Source organism: Montipora foliosa, chromosome 12, assembly GCF_036669935.1.
Source record: "Montipora foliosa isolate CH-2021 chromosome 12, ASM3666993v2, whole genome shotgun sequence".
NCBI classification, from domain to species: Eukaryota; Metazoa; Cnidaria; class Anthozoa; order Scleractinia; family Acroporidae; genus Montipora; species Montipora foliosa.
Genome location: NC_090880.1, coordinates 30,555,249 through 30,567,748, shown reverse-complemented (window position 1 = coordinate 30,567,748; position 12,500 = coordinate 30,555,249). Strand labels below are relative to the sequence as shown.

General features: G+C 40.8%; 2 protein-coding genes across 2 annotated transcripts in view; both read right to left on the bottom strand.

The window, feature by feature from the left end:
• Positions 1 to 1,190: 1,190 nt before the first annotated feature.
• LOC137980122 (alpha-1,3-mannosyl-glycoprotein 4-beta-N-acetylglucosaminyltransferase C-like) lies at positions 1,191 to 12,151 on the bottom strand. Its single transcript, XM_068827483.1, has 5 exons — positions 11,678 to 12,151; positions 11,547 to 11,582; positions 6,055 to 6,138; positions 5,121 to 5,216; positions 1,191 to 3,621 (listed from the first exon to the last, which is right to left on the bottom strand). Exons 1-5 carry the CDS (start codon positions 11,859 to 11,861, stop codon positions 2,471 to 2,473), a joined length of 1,551 nt encoding a protein of 516 aa, XP_068683584.1. The 5' UTR covers positions 11,862 to 12,151; the 3' UTR covers positions 1,191 to 2,470.
• Positions 12,152 to 12,245: 94 nt separating this feature from the next.
• Positions 12,246 to 12,500, bottom strand: part of LOC137981110 (cation channel sperm-associated auxiliary subunit epsilon-like) — a 14,232-nt gene continuing 13,977 nt past the window's right edge. Inside the window, exon 14 of the mRNA XM_068828458.1 lies at positions 12,246 to 12,500. This exon is cut by the window's right edge and continues 73 nt beyond it. Within this exon, the coding sequence (XP_068684559.1) occupies positions 12,417 to 12,500 (84 nt within the window). The 3' untranslated portion in view covers positions 12,246 to 12,416.

Sequence of the window (12,500 nt, the reverse complement as noted above, 5' to 3'; positions counted from 1 at the left end):
TATTCAGTGCCTTTGAGGACTTTTCCGCTTTGCGTATCATGTTCTCCCTGCATGACCCACGTGCGCACTCCATCAGTCTGTCAGAGAGATACTTTTTTCTCTATTGATCGCGTTCATCTCGGTATTCCAAATCGTAAGCGAGTTATGAAATACATCACTATCAGAGTCATAAGCGATTCGTCGGAGTGCCGAACTTGAGCACGGTCAGAGACACGTGACGGGTCTGTTCAACATCAGAGGCCGCGCTATTGTTTAACCCTTTGAAGTTTGCCGCCGAGTTTCATAACCCTAACCCTAACTATGATTTTTCACAGACCTTTTGTAAACGCATGCCTTGCGGATAATGACTGGTCGATAATGTCCTTCCTCCTGGGTTGTTATAGTTACAGAAAAGCACACTCTGACAACTAAATCAGAGTTGAACTCGGAAGAAACATTAGACTCTTGCACTACCAGAATTGTAGAACCGCTATTATAGCTCGATTGCTTTGCTAGATTAGGCCTTTATTCACTTGTATAGTTTACTAGATGGAATTTCATTGACTTCAACAACTATTCCAAGTAGTCTGCATAGGTATTAAACATTAAAAAAGGTCTCAAAACCCTGAGCTTAAAAGTACTAACGATAGAGGCCGCATGTTCCGTTGGCGTCGTTCCAGCGAATGGGGATTGTCAGAGGGGCAACGAGCTAAAATTTATTAATGAAATTCCGACAGGCGACACAAGAATGTTCCGAAATTGCGACATAGCTAGCTGTGAAATTCAGACGGAGGACATGGGCACCCCCTCTAACAGGGCCTCTATGGAGGGTAACTACGATGTCATGTGGGGCGCCAATTCCAGTTAACCAGTACAGTTGCTGAAAAAAGAGAAGGAAGAGCCCTCCTGCCTCTGTTTGCAATATCTCCAATTAGTATCACCCAACTAGTGGACTAATGCAAATCCTGCATTTTGATTTGCTACGCTACTAGAGGACTATTACTAATAGTCCTCGAGTAGCGAAAAGCGTGACGCTTTCTTTCATTTTATTTCCAAATAAAATATTTCTTCAACTTGCATTTGCTAACTTTATTATTGCCTTTTCTGTCCGACTAGTTGAGTGATACTAAAACAATTAGACCCTTCGCCCTCAAGGGCCACGGGTCAATAGCCCATTCGGCTTCGCCTCTTTTTAACCCTGATGATGGCAAACAGCCGAAAACGTTTGGTTTGAATATTTTAATTTTTTAAACTTTTAGCCTTGTATATAGAACACAGACGAATAAATTACTTGTTTTACAGAAAATGCATCTTTTTCAAATTATCACCTACGTAATTATACTAAACCAGTGATTTTCGCAGTTATGAACGCAAGAAGCCTAAAAAATTCAGGACTTCAACGGGGTTTGAACCCGTGAGCTCGTGATACCGGCGACGCTCTAACCGGCAACTGCGCTATGAAGCCACTGACGTTGGGAGCTGGTCATTTGTGGGTTCTAATGGTCCCGTGAGGAATGAATCAGTATCACGAGCTCACGGGTTCAAACCCCGTTGAAGTCCTGAATATTTCAGGCTTCTTTACGCAATTGCAAAAATTGCGTTCATAACTGCGAAGATCACAGCTTCACTTGATTTCATATCCGCAGTTCATATATGATCCATTTCATGTATCATTTCATCTCTAAAACAATTATTCGCCTCGGGCTCTCTGAATTTCGGTTATTCACCGATATATTCACCTCACCGCCTTAGGCGAGTAATTGTTCAGTAATTCTTAATAAAACATAAGATATATTTCCCTCAAAAGATTTTGCGATAAGTCTCAACACGAAAAAAACTCCCTTAATAATCTCCAATCTAATATTTAGATTTAGCTAAGCCTAAAAGCGGAGCTCCCTGGTTATTTATTCTTACTGCCTGTCGGGTTAGTGAAAATAAAAAGTTTCGAATTGTCCGCGTTTTGATGTTTCCGGTTGCTGCTTTAATAATTAAATCATTTTCTTTGCTTTCTTCTGCAGAAAAATTCATTGCCTAACGAGTGAATTCCACGATAAATTTTACGCTAAAACCCGATATCGCTTGAATCACGAAGTGATGAGTATGGAAAGCTTGGAATGTAATTTTATTTAAGATCATGGAACGTAAGAATAGTTTATTCTTGTTTGTTTAGCAACCCTAACCGAATTTTTACGCTGTTGCATGGTCAAGTTTATGCCCACAGACCACTTGAAAACACACCTGTTTTCACATTAGAACTACCAGATAGTTGTGTGCTTATTTTGGTCTTTTTTTCTCTTGCAAGGTTCTTCTCAAACAGGCGAACCCATCGCAGGCGGAAACTCTTAAACGAGGCCACACCATGTCTTTCCAAGACGGGAACAAGTTCAAGATTTTTAGCCTCGTACAGCATGAAAATCCACAGCCAGATGCCCTTCAGATACTGAATACAAAATCTATATCAGTTGCTCTGTTATCTAATTGCTCATCAGTTCTACCAGACATTGATTTCACGAAAGAAAACAAATGTATCTTGACGCTGCGTAATCAGGATTTTTAAACAAGCGACCTTGTTGGATGATTTTAGCGAAATGTCTACTTTTCCACCGCTGAATGATTTCAAATCCTTAAAAGCATTACACAAATCGTTCTTTTGGGATGGAGTATCGCCCTGGTAGCTACCTTGCAGGACGCCATTGTGCAACAAGTCATCTTTTGCATAATAGCTTCCTGTATCTACAGTTACTCTTTGGACAACAGTTGGCATTTGAAATGTAACCAAGAGAAAGTCCTTCTCTTGAGGATGCAGCGCCCAGAAAAACCCACTACCTTTTTTATAAGCATCTTCTGCCTTCCCTTCATGAGATGACATTGATGTCGTTACTGTTGCTGGAGGATTCAATCCTCTAAATTTCTGATCATATTGATCAAAAAATGGTTCTCTCTGTCGTCGGCCCGACTGTCCGTTTTCTTTGAGGGAAGATGTGTCACCAATGTGTTGAAAAAGCGACGCCGGAGGGGTTAGTATCTCATCTTTGCGATTTTCGGACTTAATATCACGCCAATGTCCCATCAACCAATCGATGGGCATTTCATCATACATGAGATAGAAGTAGGAAGCGATGTTTGCGAGGTCTTGGTTGTGATAAACTTTCGCTTTGCTTCCTTGCACTGTAACATCAAGAATCAACCAACCCTTTTTGTTTTGGCCACTAATGAAGTCCTGCAATTTAGGCACAAAGCTTGGCGATGAAATGACGTCGTCTTCAAGGTGAACGTAATAACCTGATAAATCTTTGCAGAAACACATGACGAATGAGGCATCGACATTTTCTTTCGAACGCCAAGTTCTTCTGCGGTCGGAGTCGCCATATTTCCGTTTGATGTTCGTAAGTGGTGGATAGAACTCTAACGGTGCTTCGATTACCGTTAAAAGTCCTTGGTTAATATACTTGTCAAATATGTTTGAGATTTCCGTTATTGCCCTGGATTTTGGTGGTTCGTCGATATCGGCCAAAAATATGACAATGAGGGTGTTATGTTTATCTTCATCGTTCATGTTGTCGATCAAACTCTGGGTGGTTTGTACTAGATAATTAGCTCCCGAAGGCCTTTCAACTGACGCAATCCCAATCGAAAGATATCCTTTAGAAAATAATAAAAAAACAATCAGGTTTTTGTTTTTCTATTCAAATATTTTTCTTTTGCTCACATTATGACTTAGTGAAGTACGATTGTCCGGTGGGCGAGTGAAGTCCTGAGGACTGTTTTGGCTGACGTTTCGAGAACCTGAGTGAAAGTCTTCTTCGGAGTTGATCTGAATAACGTCAGTGGATAGTAATATGTAGATTTAGTTGAGCCTATAAATCGGAACTCCTGGGTTATTTATTCTTATAACAAGTTAACCTGCCTTGAGCCTACGATCCAATCAAAAACCCAGTACCTGGTCAACTATCAACTAAAAAAAACAGCTGACCTCGATGAGCTCTAAACTTGAGCCCACGATATGGTCACGTGATACTGGTCACATTGTCATACATGGAGTGATGGACGGTCGTACGGTGACCAAAACCATTTTCTCGCACGCCTTGTCCGCTATAAATACTCTGATCATTGATGTGATTGGTCAACTGTCAGTTACGCCATGGCTGCGAATACAGTAAACAGTGATTCGTGTTCGAAGCCAATGGCATCAACGCTTAACTAACAGTCGACCAATAACATCACGAATTCGTTGACTAGTCACATCAACGCCCAGAGTATTATACGGCTAACTCAAATCACTTGACTCTGGAGATGACCTCCGCTCAAGTTGTCGAAACGTCAGTCAATGTCACCCAAAACAGTTCTTCTCAGGACTGCACTCACCCGGACGATCGTACTTCACTTAGTTGTGACGATGATTTATCTGTGGCAAACAAATGCTGCCATTGCCTCCTCTAAACGTGGGTCAGAACGCAGCCATAGAAACGGCTCACGTGATTGGTTCTGAAAACAATGGGCGAAAGAAAGTATACAACGAAAACAAGATAGCGCTGCAGCAGGTGCAATGAAATACGAGGTTGTAAATAGCTGTGGTATCTGCTAAACTTTGCCCTAGTAAGTAATAGACGTGTCAGCTAACTCAATGTTATACCCAATTCAAATCCTTTGGGAATAAAACTATTCGCTCTAGGCGCTACCATTCCATTTAAATGTCACTGCTACATCATAATACACAAAGAATGTTAACCTCGGGAGATATGAATTGGGTACAACATTGAGTTAGCCGATTTGGTCTATTGTCCCTCGACCGAGCGAATGAAAGGCACAAGTCAGTTTCTGCGATCACGCGAAAAGCATCCTTGCTATGCAGTTTACTTCAAAAAGTAAAGGTAAAGGTACACCTTATTTAACGTCGGAAGTTCCTTTACTCTCTAGAGAGTATTCTCCCAGGAAGCCGACGGTGCGCTCATTTTACCCCCCCCCCCCCCTCTTTTCCATCAGTGCTCCGTTTTAAGGGTATTTAAAGCTACTTAGGCTACACTGAAAAGAAAGAAGTCGAAACAAGGATGTGAGATCGGGGATCGAACTGGGAACCTCTAGCACCAAGGCCGCGCACTAACCAACTGTGCTACCCTTGCTCCTGAAGTAGAAGTACTTACGCTTTGTTGTTGGATATTGTCCGAGCTTTACCACCTTTGGGCTTTTCAGGATTTCAACGGCTGGACACAACGCGTCCTCCCGATGGTCCTTTTCAACTGTTTAATAAAGAAACAACATGAACACCTGGGACTTACTGAAGATACATTAGCAAACCGAGGCTATGTTTTTGTCAAACTGGTTCTCAGGGCTTGTTGGACGAGGAAAGGATGTGGAAACGAGGTGGTAGTTAAATGTCAACATTGCAGTCATGACGTCATTTACCTTTGTTTACAACTTTTTTGCCTCATTAACACAAGGCTATCGTGTTCTGATCAGTCAACCGAGAAGAAAGTACTGAATATTGAAAGGAATATTGAAAGTGTATTGCATAATGCAGTACAGCAATCGTAGTGAAGACCAGAGTGATTCAAAAGCCCTCTCTAAAGGCATACTGTGTTGAAATCCCTCAATTATAGAACCACCATCATGGAGATTACCTGTATATATTTCACTACAATATTAATTTTGAGCTTGTTATTTTTCTCAGACATAGCAATCATTACTGGTGACTCTGCATGAAATACACTCCTGTACATTGTGACAGCGTTGAATACAATTGATTACCCATCTCCATAATGACTTGTAACGGGTCATAACAGCACCACGTTGTTTTCCAGCATTTTCAATATCACCTTGTCCGTATCGTGCCTTGATTGCAAGAGTGGGATCAATATAATGTTTACGGGGCCCAGGACTTGTTTCAATGTAGAAAATTTTGACACACCTTTTCTCTTCGACACCGTGAAAAAAAAATATTGAGCCGTTATTTCGTGTCTGCGGTGTTACCCATTGGACGTGATGGACAAAAGTTGGCTTTCGCCCGACCATCTCATCTGGCCTTTCAATATTGGGATAGAGACAGGACAAATATATGCAAAATAAAGAATACCTAACCTCTTTTTACATCTGCCTCTTGGTTCAGATCGGGTTGCCCTTTCAAACCTTCCCCTCTGTTTAATTCTGCCTCTGCTTTCGGATCTGAAACGAAGAAAAATTCTCTTTCATTGTTTGTTCGTTGAAGACCAAACTAACGATACATTGGAAGTTGGGAAGCTGTGCCATTGATGGAGACTTGGAAACGAAAAGGGATCAAACTTTCCACAGGGATACCACTTGGGCGAGAATGCTGTTCTAAATATAAAATAATACTGCAAGGCTGGTTGTACGGCTGTGAGGATATATATTTTTTGATTTACCAACATTTCGTCAGGCACGGCCTGACTTCGTAAGGGAGTTACATATATGTAAATGTAGACGCTGTGAAATAAGGATAACTCTAAGAAAAATATGAGAGTGGTAAGGTCCTGTTCATCATGAGCTCTCGATAAAAGTTCTAAATTTTTAAAAATAATCGGGTCAGCGCTTTTGCCACTTCCCTTTCATTCCCACGATCGAGTCATTCATTCTCCCAAGTAGTACCATAGAGTTCTTTATTGGGTAGTTATGAGAATTTGGTGTTATATCAAGATTACACCTCTTAAGCTGATTATAGTCTTCATTCTCAATACCTGTCTGACTGACATTTCATTGAAATTGTAAAGAGAATTTACGTAATGATCACTCCTGGAAGTCAAAGGACCATCTCGTACCCAGACCTCACTCTGTCACTGCAAATGTGAGATCTGGTAAAGTTCGACAATACACCATTTTTCATTGACTACTGGAAAAAGAGAGATTTAGCATCGAGTAAGCAAACAAACGACAAACCGCAGGCTGCTGCTTGTCATTGAAGGGTAAACATTCTCACTTGTTTTGCTCTTTTGAGAAGTTGCTGGATATCTGGAGCTTTATGAGTACAGGCAAGAAACGAGGTAAAAGCGAACAACTTTCTTCAAGTTTTGGCAAAACGCAAATATCAGTCCAATAGCAAACTCGATGCAAAATCTCCGTAGAGGAGGAGCGTTTACCATTTGTCAACAAAAACCGAAAATTCCGGTTGGAATTCAAATGGTACAGCTCATTCCACCGGAAAGTTTCCGAAAAAGGTGGAAATCCTCAGACGAATTCCTCCTTTCCCGTTCCAACCGAAATGACCGGAAAATTCCTGTACCATTTTTAAACTTCCACTCGACCCGGTTCATCTCGACCCCTTTTCCCGCCTTTCCACACTGCAGATGCAGCCGCCATTTTGATTTGTCTTTTTGATTTTCTTCCAGCCACGAGAGACTCGAGCGTGGCCAAACGCCACACAAGAAAAATCCTGTACCATTACGAGCGCTCCATTCCAACCGGATTTTCCGAGCAAATGGTAAACGCCCCAGTTTTCAAATGACTGTCGAAAGTAATTACGCGTTTGCAATTGACCTTATTCACGATAGCCGCCATGTTGTATTTGCCTTTATCACGCAAATTACAAAGTACAAAACGCTACTGCAAAATGAAGCAAGATCTACTCTCAGTTAGTGTTGAAATGCAAGTTGTATACTATTTGCAACAGTTAAACATGTGACCTCTGCTGATTCAGCTGCTTGCATCATACTTTTTTTATACAAACCTTTTTAATAAGAACGTTGTGGACGAGATTACACAAATACACGTATTTAAAAACATACTAAGAACATACCCAGGCTGAGAGTCAGTTAAGAACGTCTTTTCTTAATTTTGCTCACTTATTTTTTGTTTTTTGTTTTTTTTTTTTGCAGTGGTATAACAGTAAAGGTAAAAGAAACGTAAAAGTGAAGCGAAAATATTACCCTTTACCTCAAATGAGTATACAAACCACTGTAAACACTTTTCTTTGCTTCTTTGTTCTAGCTTGTTCTACCTCACTTCTTTTTGCGGCCCTTCATTATTGAAAATTTCGTTGCGTGGCAAGCAATTATCCGGCTGAAAATTTGCATTCTGACTATCAACTCCTGTCCTAGGCTTCCAATCCATGAAAAACGTCTGAACATAAAATGGTGACGGGTGAATAGACCTTTTTGCAGATACGGCGGCCTTTTTGATTTCTATGACATTATGGGATGCTCAGGGGGCAAATTAATATGTATTTGCCCCCTGGGCATCCCATAATAGCTATTCGAAACAATAGAAATCAAAATGGCCGCCGTATCTGCAAAAAGGTCTATTATCTGACTTTTCACGTGATATTGTCCCAACTAAATAAATACCCGTTAAGATTTAGCTAAGAGTAATCACTCCATCTTCGTCAGATCAATGTGCATTCCACTGTTCATTTATTTGCGCAGAAAGAAACAAAGAACTGAACTACACAAAAGTATACCGACCGAGGACGAAGTCAAGAATAAATCTACATTTCAACAAATTTCCTCTCAGCACACTTTCCTGTCCTGACACTCACGTCTTAAGAAAATGGACAGGTTGTTTCTTTGCGTAGGTTGCCTACGATTTCTTGACGGTGACAACAATTACATCTACCTTGCACAAAGGCCGCCCCAGGAGCGCAGGCATTAAGCTATTGTTATTAATGCATCTTCATATTGTCATATTCCCTGAGGCGGACAATAATTACTTTTAAGTTCTAAAATAGTATATATTCCAATCCAATTGCATTTCAGTGGAGAAAAAACCTTTGGACTACATAGCTGCCAATGACGGTTAATGTAGCAGACAAAACGCAGGGTCGGGGACAAGGTGGAAATCAATTTTCTCTCTCTTTTTTCCGATCTCCACAGTGTCAAAATAATATTTATTTCAACCTGAATTTTGACATTTCGGAATAGGCCATTTGCAAAATGCAATAGACATTACCAGTAATCGGTAAATATGAAGCTAGCGTAATCGGCCGGGTTTAATATAAACCTGTCACAATTGTTCACAGAAATGAAGATGAAAACCTGTTTTGGTCTATATCTATATCTATAAACCGTAAAGAAGCTAACGAATATCGATTAAAACTTGAATTCATCAAACCGCCGAAGACTACAGGAAGCCAACTTGTTTTTCTTGGGCTGCTCAAAGGTGTATCGCACTTGCTAATGACTCAGCCCCTATCCCTGGCCATAACGAAAACGACTGTTTATTGACATTAGTTACAATGGACGGTCTGCCGATAGTCACAAAAAGTTACGCCTGGTTTTCACTAGCAGTGCAAGTACGAGCGGAAGCACAGACGCAAGCAGAAGAGCGCTTATTTCGCCGTGAAAACGGGGTTGGCGCAAGCATAGGCACAAGGGCAAGAATCAAGATTTTTCCCTTTACTTGTGCATTACGACAATAATTGTCGTGGCGTAACAAACTGCGCGCGTGACTAAGCACAAGCATGAGTACTTTATCGGTTAGGGTTCACATTAGAACCGTTTAAACGAGAGAAAATAAGCCGCGGCTTACATAAGACGCGAACACCCCGTATAAATGGTACAAAATCTACGTTCACGGCTTTCTCAAGCCGCGGCATATCCTGACCTGGGAGTTTATACTTGTATAAATAGTTCCTTTCGCGTATTATGTACGCCGCGGCCAGAGTAAGCCACGGCTTATTTTCTCTCGTATAAACGGCTCTAAGGCCCCGTCCACACGTATCCGGAAATTTGTGAAAACGCAATTTTTTTTTTACGAATACGGCCTGCGTCCACACGTATCCAGCGTATTTTCCGGCAGTATCCGGAAATTTTTGAAAACGCTCTCCAGAGTGGAAATTTTTTTATCCGATACGAATACGTATACGTGTGGACGGTCGTATCCGCAAATTTGCGAATACGCTTACGTCATTCTCTTGGATCCAGTCTTCACGGCGAGCATTAAACAAACATGGCGTACAGCAAGGTTGTGTCTTCTTTGTTAATTGCTCTGATTTCTAGTTTGATGTCATGCTTTCAGATAAATGCAGCTGTGATAAATTTACACAACAAATACTTTTACTTTCGTGCCCGTCAGCAGTAGTTCAACTTCATCATCGGTCCATTTATATGAATCAGCATACTTTTTCTTGACTTTTTCTGAAGATTTCGACATTTTTTTGGGTGATAAACTACAAGCTTCGACTGTTTACACCTTGCAGTTGCTATGGCGCGGAAGAAATGACGCCAAATCGCAATTATGCGAATGCTCATTTCAGGATTCTCTCCGGCAAAAGAACTGGGCACTAGAGCAAATCAGAAAATTTCCGGATACAATCGGATACATGTGGACGGCTGTAAACGATTCGAATACGCTGCGTGTGGACGCGAAAATTTTCGCAACCGCAAAAAAATATTTGCGGAAAAAAAAAATTCCGGATACCTGTGGACATGGCCTAATATCAACCGCAGGGAAAAACATAAAAGTTCTATTCGCAGGCAAATATTCTCTTTTTTGTCATGGTAAATAGTTGCAAGAATTTGCATTAGAAATCTGTTTTTTTTAAATATATGCTTGCTTTTAATCCTACGCTCGAACGTTTTTTGTAACTATGAAAAAGCTTATTATTTAGAGTAAAATCATGTTTATCAGCGAGTGAGCCAATCGTTATAACTTTGTATTCTTCCCTTTTCGTTTACAGTCGGTTTGCGGTATAAACGCGTTGATGAATACAATTGAAACAAAAACAAATGTACTTGAAAATCTAATAACACGAGAAGTTCAATATGACAGCTGAAACATAGATATAAACATATGTAGCTAATAGCTATCCATAGCAGAAAGTCCTCGACTGACACAAGAAACTTGGGACCTTCATAATTGCTTCGATTCGAGACTCCATGAAACTACACTCAATACGCAAAATGTGTTTCGAAATAAGTTACAACTTAACAGCGTAAACGGAAACCTAAGGATCCAAAAAATTAGCTATTTACATAAGGTGCTGGTGATGACTTCGACTGAGGTTCGGGTATTTTATCTCTATCCAATGGCACACACCACCTTGTATTAGCTGTTTCACAAGTTTTAAGGAAAGGTTACGTTTATACAAACGTTGGCCGTGTAGCACTTATATTTTAAACAGAATTAACTGAAGTGAGTGTATTGTAACGTGAAGTGCTAGATTTCTATCCCATGTGAACCACGTGAGCGTTAGCCCAACTGATGGAACTGGGCCCACACAAGGACAGAGAAAAACTCTGACCAGGGTGGGAATTGAACCCACGACCTTCGGGTTAGATCTCCGCCGCTCTACCGACTGAGCTACAAGGTTAGACGAGAGCAGGTCGTGGGAACTGAAGATGTTAAAGTCACGGCAATTGACATGTACAAGTACAAGGAACGGTTACGTTTATACAAACGTTGGCCGTGTAGCACTTATATTTTAAACAGAATTAACTGAAGTGAGTGTAGTGTAACGTGAAGTGCTAGATTTCTATCCCATGTGAACCATGTGAGCGTTAGCCCTACTGATGGAAATGGGCCCACACAAGGACAGAGAAAAACTCTGACCAGGGTGGACGTATTCTTCACAAGTTTTAAGGTCGCCTTTAACTGAAGGAAGTGAAGGTTATTTTATAACTTACGTTCGGTCTGGTTTAGGGTTTCCTTGACTACGTCATCTGTTGGTTTAGAAACGGGGACAAATTAAGACTTCGAGCATTACCTCGGCAAAAAAGAAAGCAGAAAAATCAGATGAATCTGATGTAAACATTACCTTGAAACTTGATTCTGAGAGAATCGAAGTTCTGCTTGATGACTGCATCTACAGCTTCTCTGATGACATTATTGTTATCGCTCAGTTGTACGTGGATTACAGAATAAATCTTCAGTGTGAAGAACAGAATGGAAACAGCAGCGACGACTACCGCAACATAACGCCTTATCCACGCACGCATCATAATGAAATCGCCGCCTTTTCCCGAGCGAGTTGGTGCGAATGAAGCAACGATATCTTCAGTTCCTCTCTTAACAATTAGTGAGAAATTTGCGCACTCATCCGCCTACTGAAGCTAGGAGGGAGGGCTGGACGTATTCTTTTTTTCGCTCAACCGGTAAAATACTTCAATTTCAAAAATCGTACACTGCTCGGCTTTTAAAGAGGCACGAGTATGGGGCTTCAAATTGAGCCGGTATTTCTTGTTCGGGAACATATAGACAAAAAGCAAGTTCCAGAGATAAATCCGTCTTTAAGATTATTTAACAATACAACAATAGCTGGAAATGGGAAATTGGTATGAATAAGAGATACGGTTAACTGACTCGTAAATCAGATACAGACCGAGTGATGCATAAATTATGCTTTTATTTGAAAGGAATGCAAAAGCTGTGATTAGTTACGGGGCCAACCAATTGGACTACCACGTATCGGCTACACGACTAAAACAGTAAAATTACAACTGAATAATGAAAAGAAAATTAGAGAAAGATGTCAAATCAAGCACTGCTGGTACACCTCAGGCAGAGTAAAATATCGTTACGTAGTAAGCGGATAAAACAACGAACACTATGGTAAGACACGAGGAACCCAATGTAACAAA